The sequence below is a fragment of the Medicago sativa genome, chromosome 7, assembly GCF_051527215.1.
Source record: "Medicago sativa cultivar Bolivia chromosome 7, Bolivia_mono, whole genome shotgun sequence".
Lineage (NCBI taxonomy): Eukaryota > Viridiplantae > Streptophyta > Magnoliopsida > Fabales > Fabaceae > Medicago > Medicago sativa.
The window spans coordinates 25,587,461-25,601,422 of NC_140755.1; the positions used below are offsets into that span (position 1 = coordinate 25,587,461).

Genomic DNA, 13,962 nt, shown 5'->3' on the forward strand with positions numbered 1-13,962 from the left:
TTATGGCCTATAGATGTTTGAAGGCATTTCACTAAAAGCAAGAGGATATCAGCACACCAGTTGGAGGTGACGCAGGAAATTGAAACACCAAAATTTAGGATAAAGTGCATATTGTACGATTGTTTCCATGTACCTCAATTTGAATTTGATATACTTGGCCAACATAAAACACAAAAACAATCATGTCAAATAAAGTTTCACCAAACAGAACATGGTGATATAATAATAGTGAAACGCACCGTCTCATTTTTTTTTTTTAAATAAAATAAATAAATAAAAGAAAGAAAAAGAAAATGTGTACAAAAAAAAAAGATTTTTTTTATTTATTTATATATTTATGTAAGGAAGAATCGAGAGTTTTCTCTCTCTTTCCACTCTTCCATCTAACCTTTCCCCTTTCTCTCTGTTCCCACTACCCCATGATTCATCATCCTTTTTCATTTCATTCTTCTACATTTTCTTATTCAAGCCATCAATTTTCAAACTTAAGAGTCATTAATAGATTAGGATAGGATAGCCAACCATAGTATATGAAAAGGGAGATAAACAAGTACAACCCCAAATCACCAATATCTAGCATCACACTTATGTTCCTTTAGTTAGTCACCGAATCACCATCTTTCAATTCTTCTTAGAACTAGAAAACTTATTCTAACTACAAATCAAACCCCAATTTCGTTTTAGTTCTTGTGGCCTACATTGAGGGCTTGTAAGCCATACTTATGAGTTGATTTGGTAGCTAGAAATTTGATGGAAGCTAGAAGAATGTTAATACTTGAAGATTGAAGCAAAATAAGAGATTTAGAGGCTAGAGTCGATGCACTTAGAAGGCTAGGAGAAGGGAACTGTTGCTGTCTTTTCTGTACAATAAGGAGTTGTTGCAGCGCAATTGAGTTGATTCATCATAACTGTGAGTTGATGACAATCATTATCATTTATTTTAATTATCGTTATTATTGATATTTTGGTGATTTTATAAGTTAAAGTATTTATCAAAACGGGAAGCACACCCTTTGAACATTTTCTTGTCGTTGAAATATATGTTTAAGGTCATGAATATTAATATGGTCTCTATTTGAACTTGTTTATGATTTATTGAGCAAAGGTTTTGCAATTGAGGTTTGGTTGCCTATACTATGACATGAGTTTTGAGAAATGAAGAAATAAGGTTTTGAGATATATGTTCTCGGGATTTTCGATATTAATATGCGTTTACGAAAGGGTTGATATTAATTTGTACGCTGAATTGGATTTGAATTTGGATTTACTTATGTTTATAAGTAGTAGACTTTCGATTGAGTATTGATGATACATATTTTGAAATAAGTTGCGCTATGTTGTGAAATATGGTTTTAGCATTGTGTTTTAAGAATGGTGTTTTGAAAATTATGGTTATAATGACGACGACCTAGGTGCACCTAGTATGTGATTTCAATTAGGCGGAGTTACTACGTTAGATGGAGCCGCCCCAGTGGAAAGGCTGCCATTAGGAGGAGAGGGCTATCAATGAGAGGTTAACTCCCTAATTGAAAATGTTTTATACTTTGTTTTGAGTCGAGAGAAAAGAGCTATCCATTAGATGGAGCCGCCCCTATGGAAAGGCCACCATTAGGAGGAGAGGGCTATCAACGAGATGGAGCTAGTTCTCGATTCACCCATTTTGATTATTTTTACTAAATGGAGTTTTCTATATTTTCTTTAAAGACTTTTATCAAGATTTTCGACAATATATTTTTAAAGGCTTTTGTTATGATTTTCGGCGATATATTTTCTAAAGGTTTGTAATCCTATTTTCACCTCTTTACAACATTGAGATTAGAAATACTCTTATTCATGATATTGCTTTTCACGTACAATGATACAAAGTAATTGCAAGCAGAAATATTCATGTTGCGTCTAAATGTTAGATATGTGATGGCTTGTAGTAAGGTTGTACCAGAAGGATAAACTCACGGTTTAAAAGGTGTTATAAAAATGTCCTTAATAATTTGGTTCATTTTATTACAGTTTGGTTAAACAAGCTAAGAGCAACATATTTGTTATGTCGGCGACATTGGACTCAGAAATATTCTTATTTGATTTTGGATTAATAGAATTTTATTCGGTTGCTAGTTTGTAAATGAACATTAGATTTTGAGAAACTTAATTACTCGTGCCCATGTGTGTTTCCCTTCTAGTTGGCGGTGATTGTTGTCTCCTCACTAAGTCTTTATGACTTACCCCTTCTTCTTATTTTTTTTTCAGATTCAAAGTCAAGTGCGTAGAAAGCTTGTAGCAGAGTTAAAGATATGTCAATGTCATTCTTTGGTAGGTCTCCTTTATGTATAAACTGAATGGTCGATGTATTTGCAGCTATTGGTAGTCGACAAATGTTTTGTTTTGAGTTTGAATAAACATCTAGTTATGTCATTTTGAGATTCTGCTGATAATACAAGTATATAGACAGGATTCATATCTTGGAAATTATTCAAAATATAGAGGATACTCTGTCGAAATTTCAGTGGATATCATTTTAAGTGAAATTCAATTTGAAAATTGTTTAAATTATACTTTGTCAAGTGTCGTCAATAGGCTTGCCGGACTAGGATGCTCTAGTTCGTGCGCCGGTCACGATATTGAACTTTGGGTCGTGACAAATAGTGTGATCTTTGTAGCTCTGAGCTCAAACAACGGTAATGGCGAAAATAAATGTGGAAGAAGTAATTATAAACATTGTTGATAACCTGTTGTTAAACTAAACAAACTTTGCTAGTTGTGCCAGTTAGCCAATGTTGTCAATATCAGATAGTGGGAAATAAAAGATTGTTAAAACTCTGCTATTATGCAATATAATAGTGCTATAGCGCCATTGTAGCGGCTAGTTGACAAGATTTTGTATTAACTAGCATATCACAGAACAATAACGGTTTGTCCACATTCTGCTATGATATAGCGGTATAGTGCCACGATATCGGCTATTTAAAAACGCTGCAGTTAGCTAATCTGACACACATAATTGAGTGCCTTAATTATGTGAAGAACTGAAGTTCCTGTATGTACAACCGGCTGAAAACTATGATTGTGATATTAAACTATATTCAGTACAAAACTCCAGATTTCCTATTTCAACAATCTCTATCTCTAAAACTTTCTAATAACCTTGATAAGTTTAAACATCAATATGAAGTCCTGCAAAAATGCTCGCTGGCACCGGCACACTAAAGCCTTGTCCTCTGAAGCTTTGAACATGTGGGAGACGAAGATTAAAAAGATGCAAAATTTAAAAAATTTCATCTTTCCCACAATCAGAGAACTGCATCTGTTCAACACCAAAATGATGAAGTGGCATGTTTGGTCTCAAAGGGGTAAAGCGGAAAACAAAATTGTTCTGCAGAAGGAAAAACTGCTCGTTTGAAATTTGATTTTTTTTACAGGAAACATAAAAGACATCACTGTAAATTAAGAATAAGAAAAAATAAGTATAAAACAATCAAGTAGGCAGGTGAGCATGAAATTTGATGTAGCGAAGCGAACACGTGTGCAATAGGGATGAACTTTCTCAAAGTATCAGTCTAAAGAAAGTATTGGCAGTCTATCCTATCTGTTTTAATTGCAAGAATGAAATATAGACTCAACATTTAGGTCATAACACAATTAGTGACGTCATTGCTGGATAGAGATTTCTAATGTTAAATACCCTTAATTTTCTATTGTACATTATTGTGACGTCATTATTGTATCATCAGCTTTCTAATCATGTTATATGAAGATCTATATATGCTTATCACTTAACAATTTTGCATATAGCTGAGAAAAAATTGAAATATAACAAAGTTACAAAGTACCAATACGAATTAATTCAGATAATTAGTTAGTAACCAAGCTTTATATGTAAATTTGCCAAATGGAGGTAATCATAAACATTTTAAATAATGCAAGCACAAATTCTTTCAGCATCACAAGGGCTGCACCTTGAATGCTAAAAATGATTCATGCCATTAAGTAACGTATCATTTCCCGGTGAAAATGAGGCTAAAGATAGCAGTTTATGAGAATGCCCTGAATCTCAATATAATAGGTATTTGAACCAACAAATGCTTCAACCTTCTTTTAATCATGATCCAATCTAAAATCCATCATGAGATCGAAGGAGATGAGAAAAAATAAACCACTACATCAGAAACCACAATTATTGTATACATGCATTCATTCTCTAAATGCTTTATATTGTTTAATATGATTTGCTGATTGTTTGATTTCGATATTGAAACCTTTAGTGGTTTTGGTCTCATTTAAAAATCTAGTCACAGTAGTTTTAGCACGACGAAAGCGGTATTTTTAGTGCTAAAAAGGTATAACTCAATTCCTGCAATTTCTAGTATTTTTACAATGTTGGATTAGATTCTAGGACGACGAAGGCAGTATAAACATTTTCGACCAGTGTTTTGTGACATAATAGTTATTGAATGTGTTATTTTGATTAGCCAAAGTAAATTATCACAACGATTCTTTCATTAAGCATAAGTTCAGATCATATATAGCTGCTATAAACATGAACATAATTAAACTTACCAAAGAACAATCAAAGAGGTATCTCGATGAAAATCTCATAGAAACAGTTCAACAGAACAAACCAGGTATGAGGTAACCACTGCTTAACTAGGCTGAGTTTAACCAAATCCAAGAAGCTATGAGTACACCAGGTGGAGTTAAAAATAATGTCATAAATATTAATGCATCGAAACTGCAAAAATATCCACAAATTTCTCTAATATTAGTCATTTTGGTCCTTGGATATATTTTTAGTTAGTATAATCATCAAATGTGATTTTCGTAGGTCAAATTAGTCCACCAAATAAATCTACTAACAAAAAAGTCATTTTTGCAATTTACATTTTAAACTCTCCAAACCTCGCCACTCCTTTCACGAATACTGTCCAACTGTTTCTGAGCCTATAGATGTTTGAAGGACTTTCTCAAACAGTTTTTCTACCATAACATTTCAATGCATAAGGTCTGTAATAAAAGACCATAAATGACTCTAACTCCCGGAGATGGAGAAGAGAAAACAGGATGCGGTGTTCAAGACTTTATAAGTAGAGACCCATGACAAATTTAAAACAAAGAGGTATTCCCATGGCAAAAAACATGATTATTGAACAAATGTTGACCAAAACATCACAATCAACATTGTAGTGACACTTTTTCAACCCATGATTATTGAACTCCATGAATTAAAAATATTTATCTCTATAAGACATTATTACAAACACCTGTTGAGCAATTTTGAAAGACACGCATTTGCAATAAATTTATAAATAAAACAATTTTTAATGCATAAGGTCTACAAAGACCAAAATTAATAGCTCCAAAGATAGAGAAGAGATGATAAGATCAGGTGTTCAAGAAGTTATCAGAAGTGACTGTCAAATTTAAAAGAGAGGTGTCTCTTTTTTATCTGCTCTCAAATTTGACATAAAGTCACCTCAGATAAATTCTCAACCCCATTTCACACAAAATAAAAATGGCACACTAACAAAGCTGAAGGAGATGCAATATATAATGCATTTGTCAATTGACTCATCAGCAAAGTCATCAGCAAAGTCATATTTCACAGAATACAAAGAATGCGTTGGTTTTATAGCTAAGTCAATCTCTACATTTCACAAATTTTCCGATGTGGGACCTCTTTCTTTTGCTTTCAAATTGTCACTATGATATAAGCTAGCCTACAAGTATAGAGTTTCATGTGGGACGTTTTGTATCTATCTAAATATGATACATATTTCATCATGTAATTATCATGCATGTACCAAAAATATAATAGAACAAATAATATTTAAGAAAAAAAGTATAATAGAACAACATAATGTTATTTGGTTGTTGTCATGTGAGCATCAAACACATGATATGATTGTATTTATTATTTTTATCCGGCTCAAAATCTTATTATGACCATGAAACATATTCTAAATTTTTTAGGGTCAATTAGGTCACCGTGATAATCTAAATGTATCATATTATGTTTCAATTCAATGTTTGATGAGACAATACCGATATTGAGTTTCTTTCATTTTATAATCATAATTGTTAAATTTTAAGTGTTCAATTGACCATATTATTAGACCGACATACTCATTCATATTCGAACTGGATACTTCCTAATTGTGTCATTAAATTTCAACTGATATTTATCGTGTATGAAATAGATAGTGGAATTACATGCAGTTTTTTAATCTGCCAATTACTGCATGAACTTGGGCATGTTCCGAGTCAGACTCTGCTGGAGTTATAGTGATCCTCACCCTCTTCAATTAATCATTAGCAACAAGGACCAAATTGCTCATCCAAAAACTCCATAGATATAATCAATGACAGAGGCACATCACCAAATACGTTTTATCTAAATCAATTCAGAATTGCACGTAATAATTGTAATATTTGTGTTCTGATTTTTTTATCGGACAAACACTTGTAATATATGGTATTTGTCAAGGTTGTTTAAATCACAAGTTAACTCGTAGAATTGTACGATTTCTACAGGTCTTGATAGGAGTTTCGAGTCAACTTGCTTGTAAAGTTGAAATTTAATGAAATGGGAACCGCTAACAAGTTTGCACATCTAAATTGCGATTAAACTCGCTTAAACTCACACATGGGAACAAAGTTGTGAAACTGAAAAATAGAGGACTGGACAAAAAAACATAAAGCAAAACAGTGCTGCCTTGTCCTGAGTATCTGCTACATTAAAAATCAAACTGAACCTTTCAACATGTGAGAGACAAAGACGAGAAAGAATCAAAATTTTAAAAAATTCATCTTTCCCACAATCAGAGCACTGCATCTCTTCAACACCAAAATGATGAAGTGGCGTCTCTGGTCTTTCAAAGGGGTCAAAGTGGAAAACATAAATGTTTTGCAAAAGGAAAAAGGGCTTGATAGAAATTTGAAAGATTTTACCGGAGAATAGAATGCAGGATTGTAAAATGAGAATAATAAACAAATAAACTAAAAAATAATATACGATGATAGATGTAACAAAGAGAAATTCTTGCCTGTTGTAAGTCAGCTGCTCTGCCATTTTATCCATTCTAAAATATATATAATCCATTTATCAAAAATTACAAATTACAAGTGTAGGTACAAGTACAACAACATAAAAAAATTAAAAAAAAAAAAAAAAAAAAAAACGAAGTTCTGGTTGATGCTAAAATAAGTCAACAATGATATAAATGAAAATTAAAATAAGTAAACATGTTAAGGTGCTTTAGCGGTACTTCTGAACTTCCAATGGCTAGCAGCAACACTACTTTTTGAGTTGCAGATCTTTAGCGGTTTTGGCCTCATTTGAAAATCAAGTCATCCAGGTACTATGTTTTAAAATATGAAGGTATAGCTCAATTCCTGAGATTTCTAGTATTCTTCCAACGTTGGATTAGATTCTAGGACGATAACGACAGTGAACCTAATAACACTTTCGGCCTTTGCTTTGTGACATGACAGGCTTGATCTTTTTATGTGTTGGTATGGTCTGTACATCTGATATACAATCTTGTTCAGCGCAACTAAAAGCAATATCTAACTCAACAGTATGCACAAATCGGAGCTGTAGTAGGCAACTATAACCTTCCTCTGAATGTTAAAAAATTAAAAAAAACAATAACCAGTTTTTCGTATACCTCGTTAACAGCTCTAGTAGGCAACTTTCATATTTCTTTGCAACTGAATCTCCTGTTCCTTTCCCGAAAGAAACACAGTAAAGCCCTTGTCAAAATAGACCAGTTTGATGCAAAACTCCTATATTCCTTGAGGCTGAAATAGTAGTTCAGTGAGTGTAGCATACTTTTTGGCATGGTTAACATTTCTGACATGCAAAATCACTATCTTAATAAACAAGTAGACAGACTTCAGATGGTAAAAGAATGAGAAAATTTAAAACAACAAACCTCATGATGTCGACTTCCTGAGCAAACTCTATCTGCATTTCTGAACTTACATGCTCAGTCTTGAGAACTTCGATGTCTACTCCCTTGTGTCCATAGGTCAGCTCGGAAGGGACAATTAACAGTTGCTGGATAAAACTAACTAAATTAATGTTTATGGAGCATATGATCCAATCCAAATCTAAATCTAAAACTAAACAATTTTCACCCATTTTATGCAGAAGTATAGGTACAAATGCTAATAGTAAAATATTTTTGTCTAAAGGTATAAAGGTAAAATACTTGAATAATTATACGGCAGTTAACTGAATGAAATGAAGCAAAACAAAACCAAAATCTTGAGTAAGATAAATTCCAATTCAATGCAGTTGCCCAATAGTATCACAAGTGAAGCTTCCATTTACTAATTGTAAGGATTTCATTGAAATTTGTAACAGAACAAAGAGATATACTTGCTGCTATGATCACTTCTCACCTGGCCACCAACTTGCATGCCTCCTACTCCTAAATCCAAACCTTTTAGGACATTTACTCTCTCAGATTGGCCTACATTAAATCCATAAGGCTGCAATAATTTAAGAATGTCTTCATTAATCAATCAACAACAAAATTTTAGTTAATTAGGAACTTTGAAAAGAAAATATATGGATAGTACTAGTGATATATTTATCAGAGTTAAATACTAATTATCGGCAGACAAATAATTAGTATCAGCCTCTCAACCTCAAGAATGCCAAAGAGATAATATATTTGAAAAGCAGGTATATGGAAAGTATCGGTGTTATAGAAGAGATGAGTTAAATCTTCAGATCCACTGCAGCACCGCCACATGAAAAGTAAAGGATAAGTAATCTAGGATCGCCTTTCAAATGGCACTCCTTCTCAATGTACCTTTTGAGGATCAAACAAATTTCGCACTATAAAACTGAGCTTAAAATGCAACAATCACTAACAAATTAACAATACACTTTACAAGATCTAAAACTTACCAAATAAAAATAACACATATCGACTTTCAAAGTCGAGTAAAACTCATCATGTTTTCTACTACTTTTGCATCTACAAGCCATATCTTCTTGTGGTTCCTCTATAATGTCTTTGTCTGCACCATAAACAATAGAAAAAGAACAGAATAACGTCATCAATTGCATTCTAACAAATAACTCAATAAATCAATGTTACCAGTGTATAAACAACAAATAGGTGATTCACTTTGTTAGGAGAATTCCAAAGTGATAGGCCTGTGAAGTTTGTGTATAGGAGGAAGGGTAAAAAAGGGAATGAGGAGCTGGTGGGGACAGAGGGAATAATTAATTGCACACGTGGCAGTCAAGGAGTGGAGGGAAGCATGGGAGTGAGTGAAGGAGAGGTGTTTAAAGGAGGAGGTCACACATGATGCAAGGGGGGAATTGGATTGGAGTGTTAGCAGTTCTCACACCAGTAGTGGTATTCTCATCTTGGGAATATTGTTTTCATATTTCTTGTAATTGTCATTACTGCAAGGAGTGATTACGCCATCCATTGTCTTAATATTATATAGCTATTGTAAGAAGTTGATACTCAATATTCAGATATTATATAACAGTAATTCTATCTTGAGCTTTCCATCCTTCTCGAGTCTATTACAAAGAAAGAACACTTTATTAAAAACTTTGACAGAAAGGAGAGAATCTCTCATCCAAAGGTTTCCCCTTCACAATAGAGTTGATCTATTCACAAACTTTACATTATTCAAAATATGCTCTTTAGCGGTTTTGGTCTCATTTGAAAATCAAGTCCAGTTATTATGCTCTAAAATTTGAAGATATGACTCAATTCCTGAGATTTCTAATATTTTTCCAACGTTGGATTAGATTCTAGGACATCAACGGCAGTGAACCTAATAACATTTTCACCCTTTGGGTTCTGATATGACAGGCTTGATCTTTAACTTCAAATGGGTTGGTATGGTCTGATTTAGTTAATATATTTCTAAATCTTATTTTGAACATGCCATCTTCTTAGAAACAAAAAGCTCAAAGAATTTTGCATGAACAGATTACAGATGGGTCGCTATTCTTGAACTTCAGGTATTGATTCTTATGGAAAGAGTTGTTTTGATTACCAAAAGTAGTTTTCATCTTTGAAACAAAATTACTATATATTCATAACAAAATAAAAGAAGCTTATATAGCCAGAGAAAATCATCACTAGTGATTACTTTAATAAGCATAAGTTCTGATCATATATACGTGCTATAAATATCAACAGCATAGAACTTACCAAAGAACCACTAAGGAGGCCCTTTTCTTGGAAACCATAGCTTAATGCATAAACTTCCAGGAACCTATCAGCAGACCAGGTGGAGTTTCTTACTGCTTAACTCGGCTGTCTTTACCTAAAACCAAGAACCCATGGAAGACCAGGTGGAGTTTAGAAAATGACATTTCAGTTTTCAGTGCAGAGACAGGAACATGGAAGACAAAATCACTTCCAGTAATGGAAAGTAAAGATTGTTAGGTATCAGGTGTGACAGAGAATATAACCTCTTGAGGTGGTTACTTCATGATTTAATCAACTTTGTCATTGGACATGGGTCCACCATCACATGGACATCATGGAAGTAGCAATATCTTGGGAATTAGGACACTGATCTAATCAGAAAGGAGGCAAACATTCATGAGATACAAACCTTCCTTATAGAGTAACCTAACTAACAAAATTTAACACGGAAGACTATTAATCCATGATGTGAAACAAACTTGAAATTTTGAGGCTTATTGTAAATCAAAGTAATGTACAGTACATACTACCAAACTTACCATGATATGTTCAAACTTTGGAGTTTCAATCAAACATGTCCTTGAAATCAGCCACCACTAAACCAATGTGTGCAATCTTGCAAAAACCAGACCAAAAACAATGACAAATAATAAGGGTTACAAACACAGGATACATGAAGACTCAAGCACTCCAACAGATTTATTATTAGCCGGAAAATAGTAATATGTATCCCTCCTCGCAGAAAAAAAAATACAAATTAAGAATATAAGACATGATAAGTGATAACTAGTACCAGTTTGTGGATAGCTTGCCGAGTTTTATGATATACGGATTGAATGAACCTTCAATCAGACGTTGACCACAACATAGTAACAATAAGAGCTCAACAAACTGACACAGCTACATCTGACATATCTTCAGAACTGGAGTTGCATTCTGTATCAACTTCAGCACAATGTTTATAATTTGCTTTTACACTTTTAGCATGCAACACCTTGGAAGATAATAAACCCAAATCTCTCATCACCTTGGAAGATAATAAACCCAAATCTCTCATCTCAGTCAACAAATTCCAATTGCATTGAAATTTACGCAAGTTGAAGAAATTTCTGTCACTCAACTTGATCCTTGAATCAATCATATCTTTCAGCAACTGTTTAACCATTTGAAGGTCTTTTACTTCAAGCGAACTGAAAAGAATCATATTAAATGTCTGAAAATTAGGTTCCAGACCATTGTTCTTCATCTGGTCATACAATGTTCTGGCCTCTAAAGTTCTTCCACTTCTAAGATGTGCATCGATGCCAACACCATATGCTATACTGTCAAGAGGATATTTCTTAACTGCTTCGGATATAAAAACATCGGAAGCCTGTTCATACTGACCAGCCTTTTTAAGCTCATTCGATATCACAGTATGGATGTGAACATCATCCATGTGATCCATCATAACAGCACGATACACTTTAACTGCTTCATCATTTCTGTTTTCAGCATAAAGTGCACTTAGTAGCCCAGCGAAAGTATATTTATCCGGCTTAAAACCTTCAGAAATCATACGTTCATAGAGTTCAAGAGCACGAGAAGAATCCCCAGCCTTAACATAGGAGATTAAAAGAGCATTGCAGAACACTAAATCACAACTTATACGTTCGCAACGTTGAACTAATTTGGGTAAGAGATCAAACTGTTCAGACCGACAGATTGCAGACAATAATGAAGTAAATGTATACTTATCAGGTTTAAAGTTTTTTTGCCGAAATACTCTAATTGCCTCCTCATGCATTCCGGACTTTGAAAGACAATCAATTAACATATTATAAAACACTAAATCAGGGACTATACCAACAGAGTTCATTTTTTGCTCCAAACGTAAGGCACGAGTCACATCGTTGGATTCCATTACCGCCTTAATTAAAGGCGTATAAGTAACAGAATTCGGAGAACAACCACTTTGAATCATTTTGTCGAACAAATCGTCAGCAACATCAAGCTTACCCAATTTACAGAACTGATGAATCATTACAGTCCAAACATTAACAGACAATTCAATCCCTAAACCAATCATTAAACCCAAAATCTGATAAACTTGCCGAAACGCATTCATCTTACAAAACGCATCCAAAACCGCGCTAAAAGTGGACGCATTAGGACAATAACGCAACCTCAACATTTCTCTAAGAACATACGTAACATTAACAATGTCATTGATATTAGAAAGGTGATAAAGCGCAATGTTGAAAGTAAGGAAATTAGGCGATCTTGTTTCTCCGAAAATCTTAAAAGCGTTCTTCGGTTGAGAAGCTTTAAACAGAGACTCCATAAGTAAATTTGAAGCAAAGGTTTTACTCGAAATTTGAAAACCGTGAAATTCAACCATGTAGCCACAAGTTTTGATAAGTAATTCGTGGTTACCTGAACGCGAGAAAATTCTTAATAAGTTTATAAATGGATTAGGGTTTATGTTTATGGTAGAGAGGTTTATTGAACCAATTGATACTAACTTGGAGAGTATTGTTTGATGGGTTTTACAGTGATCAATGACGCGGGCGAAGACCGGAAGCATTTGATTGATGGCGAATGAGTCGGGTTTCGAGGAACGGAGGAACCTGCCGAGGGTGATTAAATCATAGGGGAGTTTTGGATTGACATTATTTTGGAGAGAGTGTGTTTGTGTTTGAGTTTGTGTTGATAGCATTTTGAAGAAGAGTGGAATGAAACGGTGTTGTGGCCGTAATGCTACTGAGAAAATGGTGTTCATAAGAGGGGAATGAAAAAAATGAAGAATAAAATGAAATGGAAAAAGATGAGTTTGTAACTAACTGGTGGTAATGGCGGCGGCCTGTGACGAGGTCCGGAGCTGTTTTCCGGAAAGTGCGGTCCACGGCCAACGCATGACAGATGGCGGTACACAGTGGTCGACACACGACGGAAATGGCGGCGGCGGCGGCCACAAGTTTAACTATGGTGATGTCCCTGATTCAGGGGTTTAAGGGGTTTAGGAGACGATATGTGGACTTGGATCCCCTCCCTCATGCCTGTTCTCTCTCTCCTGTACAATTGTGATCCGTTGGATTAAATCTAACGGTTGAGTGTAAAAATGACAAAATTATTGTTAATTGAATTGAAGAGAGAGAAGGGCATGGAACATATGATCCGAGAGAAGATAGGTAAGATGATGGGGCTGTGACTGTGAAGAAAGAATACCAAGTTACATAGTGATGATGATGCAATATCAACATTCGGTGAAGAAGACTGTGACTCACACAGTGTGAGCAGTTTTTTTTTTTTTTTTTTATTTTGCCTTTTTTTCTTCTCTAGATCAATCCAAGGGCTAGGATCTGCTTCCAATGTTTTGTTCAAAATATTATTAACTCATAACTTATAACTTTTTATCTAAATTTTACCCATCTAATCTCAATTGAAAAAATAATTATGAATTAAATATATTTTTTTTATGTCATTCCATATATTTGTTTGAGAGGTAGTGAAAGTCTAAGTTGGTCACTTGAATAAGAAATGTTTAAAGATAAAAGTAAAAAATGATGTGATTAATTTATTTCTCGTCCCTGTGAGCTTAGCTCACTTGGTAAGGGATAATGCATATTATATGCAAGGGCCAGAGTTCGAACTCCGGACACCCCACTTATTCAACTTTAAGGTTAATTTCTCTAGCCGCTAGGCTACTTGACCAAAAAAAAAAAATTATTTCTCTTTTAATTTTTGTGGTGTGTCCAAATATTTTTAGTTTGATGTTGTGATTATGTTAAGTTTCTCA

At 34.0% G+C, this 13,962-nt stretch overlaps 1 protein-coding gene and 1 long non-coding RNA gene across 9 annotated transcripts; one reads left to right on the forward strand and one right to left on the reverse strand.

The window, feature by feature from the left end:
• The first annotated feature begins 362 nt into the window (after positions 1–362).
• On the forward strand, positions 363–2,547 carry LOC146905144 (uncharacterized). The gene is made up of 2 exons (XR_015019790.1): positions 363–910; positions 2,245–2,547. It is a non-coding gene; the product is annotated as an uncharacterized LOC146905144 (long non-coding RNA).
• Positions 2,548–7,037: 4,490 nt separating this feature from the next.
• On the reverse strand, positions 7,038–13,397 carry LOC146905145 (uncharacterized). 8 transcript variants are annotated; one of them, XM_085724899.1, is made up of 10 exons: positions 10,978–13,397; positions 10,724–10,799; positions 10,448–10,550; positions 10,185–10,299; positions 8,912–9,024; positions 8,646–8,813; positions 8,398–8,487; positions 7,926–8,050; positions 7,659–7,791; positions 7,038–7,518 (listed from the first exon to the last, which is right to left on the reverse strand). In XM_085724899.1, exon 1 carries the CDS (start codon positions 12,943–12,945, stop codon positions 11,068–11,070), a length of 1,878 nt encoding a protein of 625 aa, XP_085581025.1. In that variant the 5' UTR covers positions 12,946–13,397; the 3' UTR covers positions 7,038–7,518; positions 7,659–7,791; positions 7,926–8,050; positions 8,398–8,487; positions 8,646–8,813; positions 8,912–9,024; positions 10,185–10,299; positions 10,448–10,550; positions 10,724–10,799; positions 10,978–11,067. The 8 variants fall into 8 exon arrangements, with proteins under 8 accessions (XP_085581025.1, XP_085581027.1, XP_085581020.1 ...); XM_085724901.1 differs by lacking the exon at positions 8,646–8,813 and having other exon boundaries at positions 8,398–8,468; XM_085724894.1 differs by lacking the exon at positions 8,646–8,813.
• Between the last annotated feature and the right edge of the window lie 565 nt (positions 13,398–13,962).

Bases quoted from the DNA above. Each gene is read 5' to 3' on its own strand.
- LOC146905145 (XM_085724901.1), bottom strand. From the start codon at position 12,945: ATGAACACCATTTTCTCAGTAGCATTACGGCCACAACACCGTTTCATT.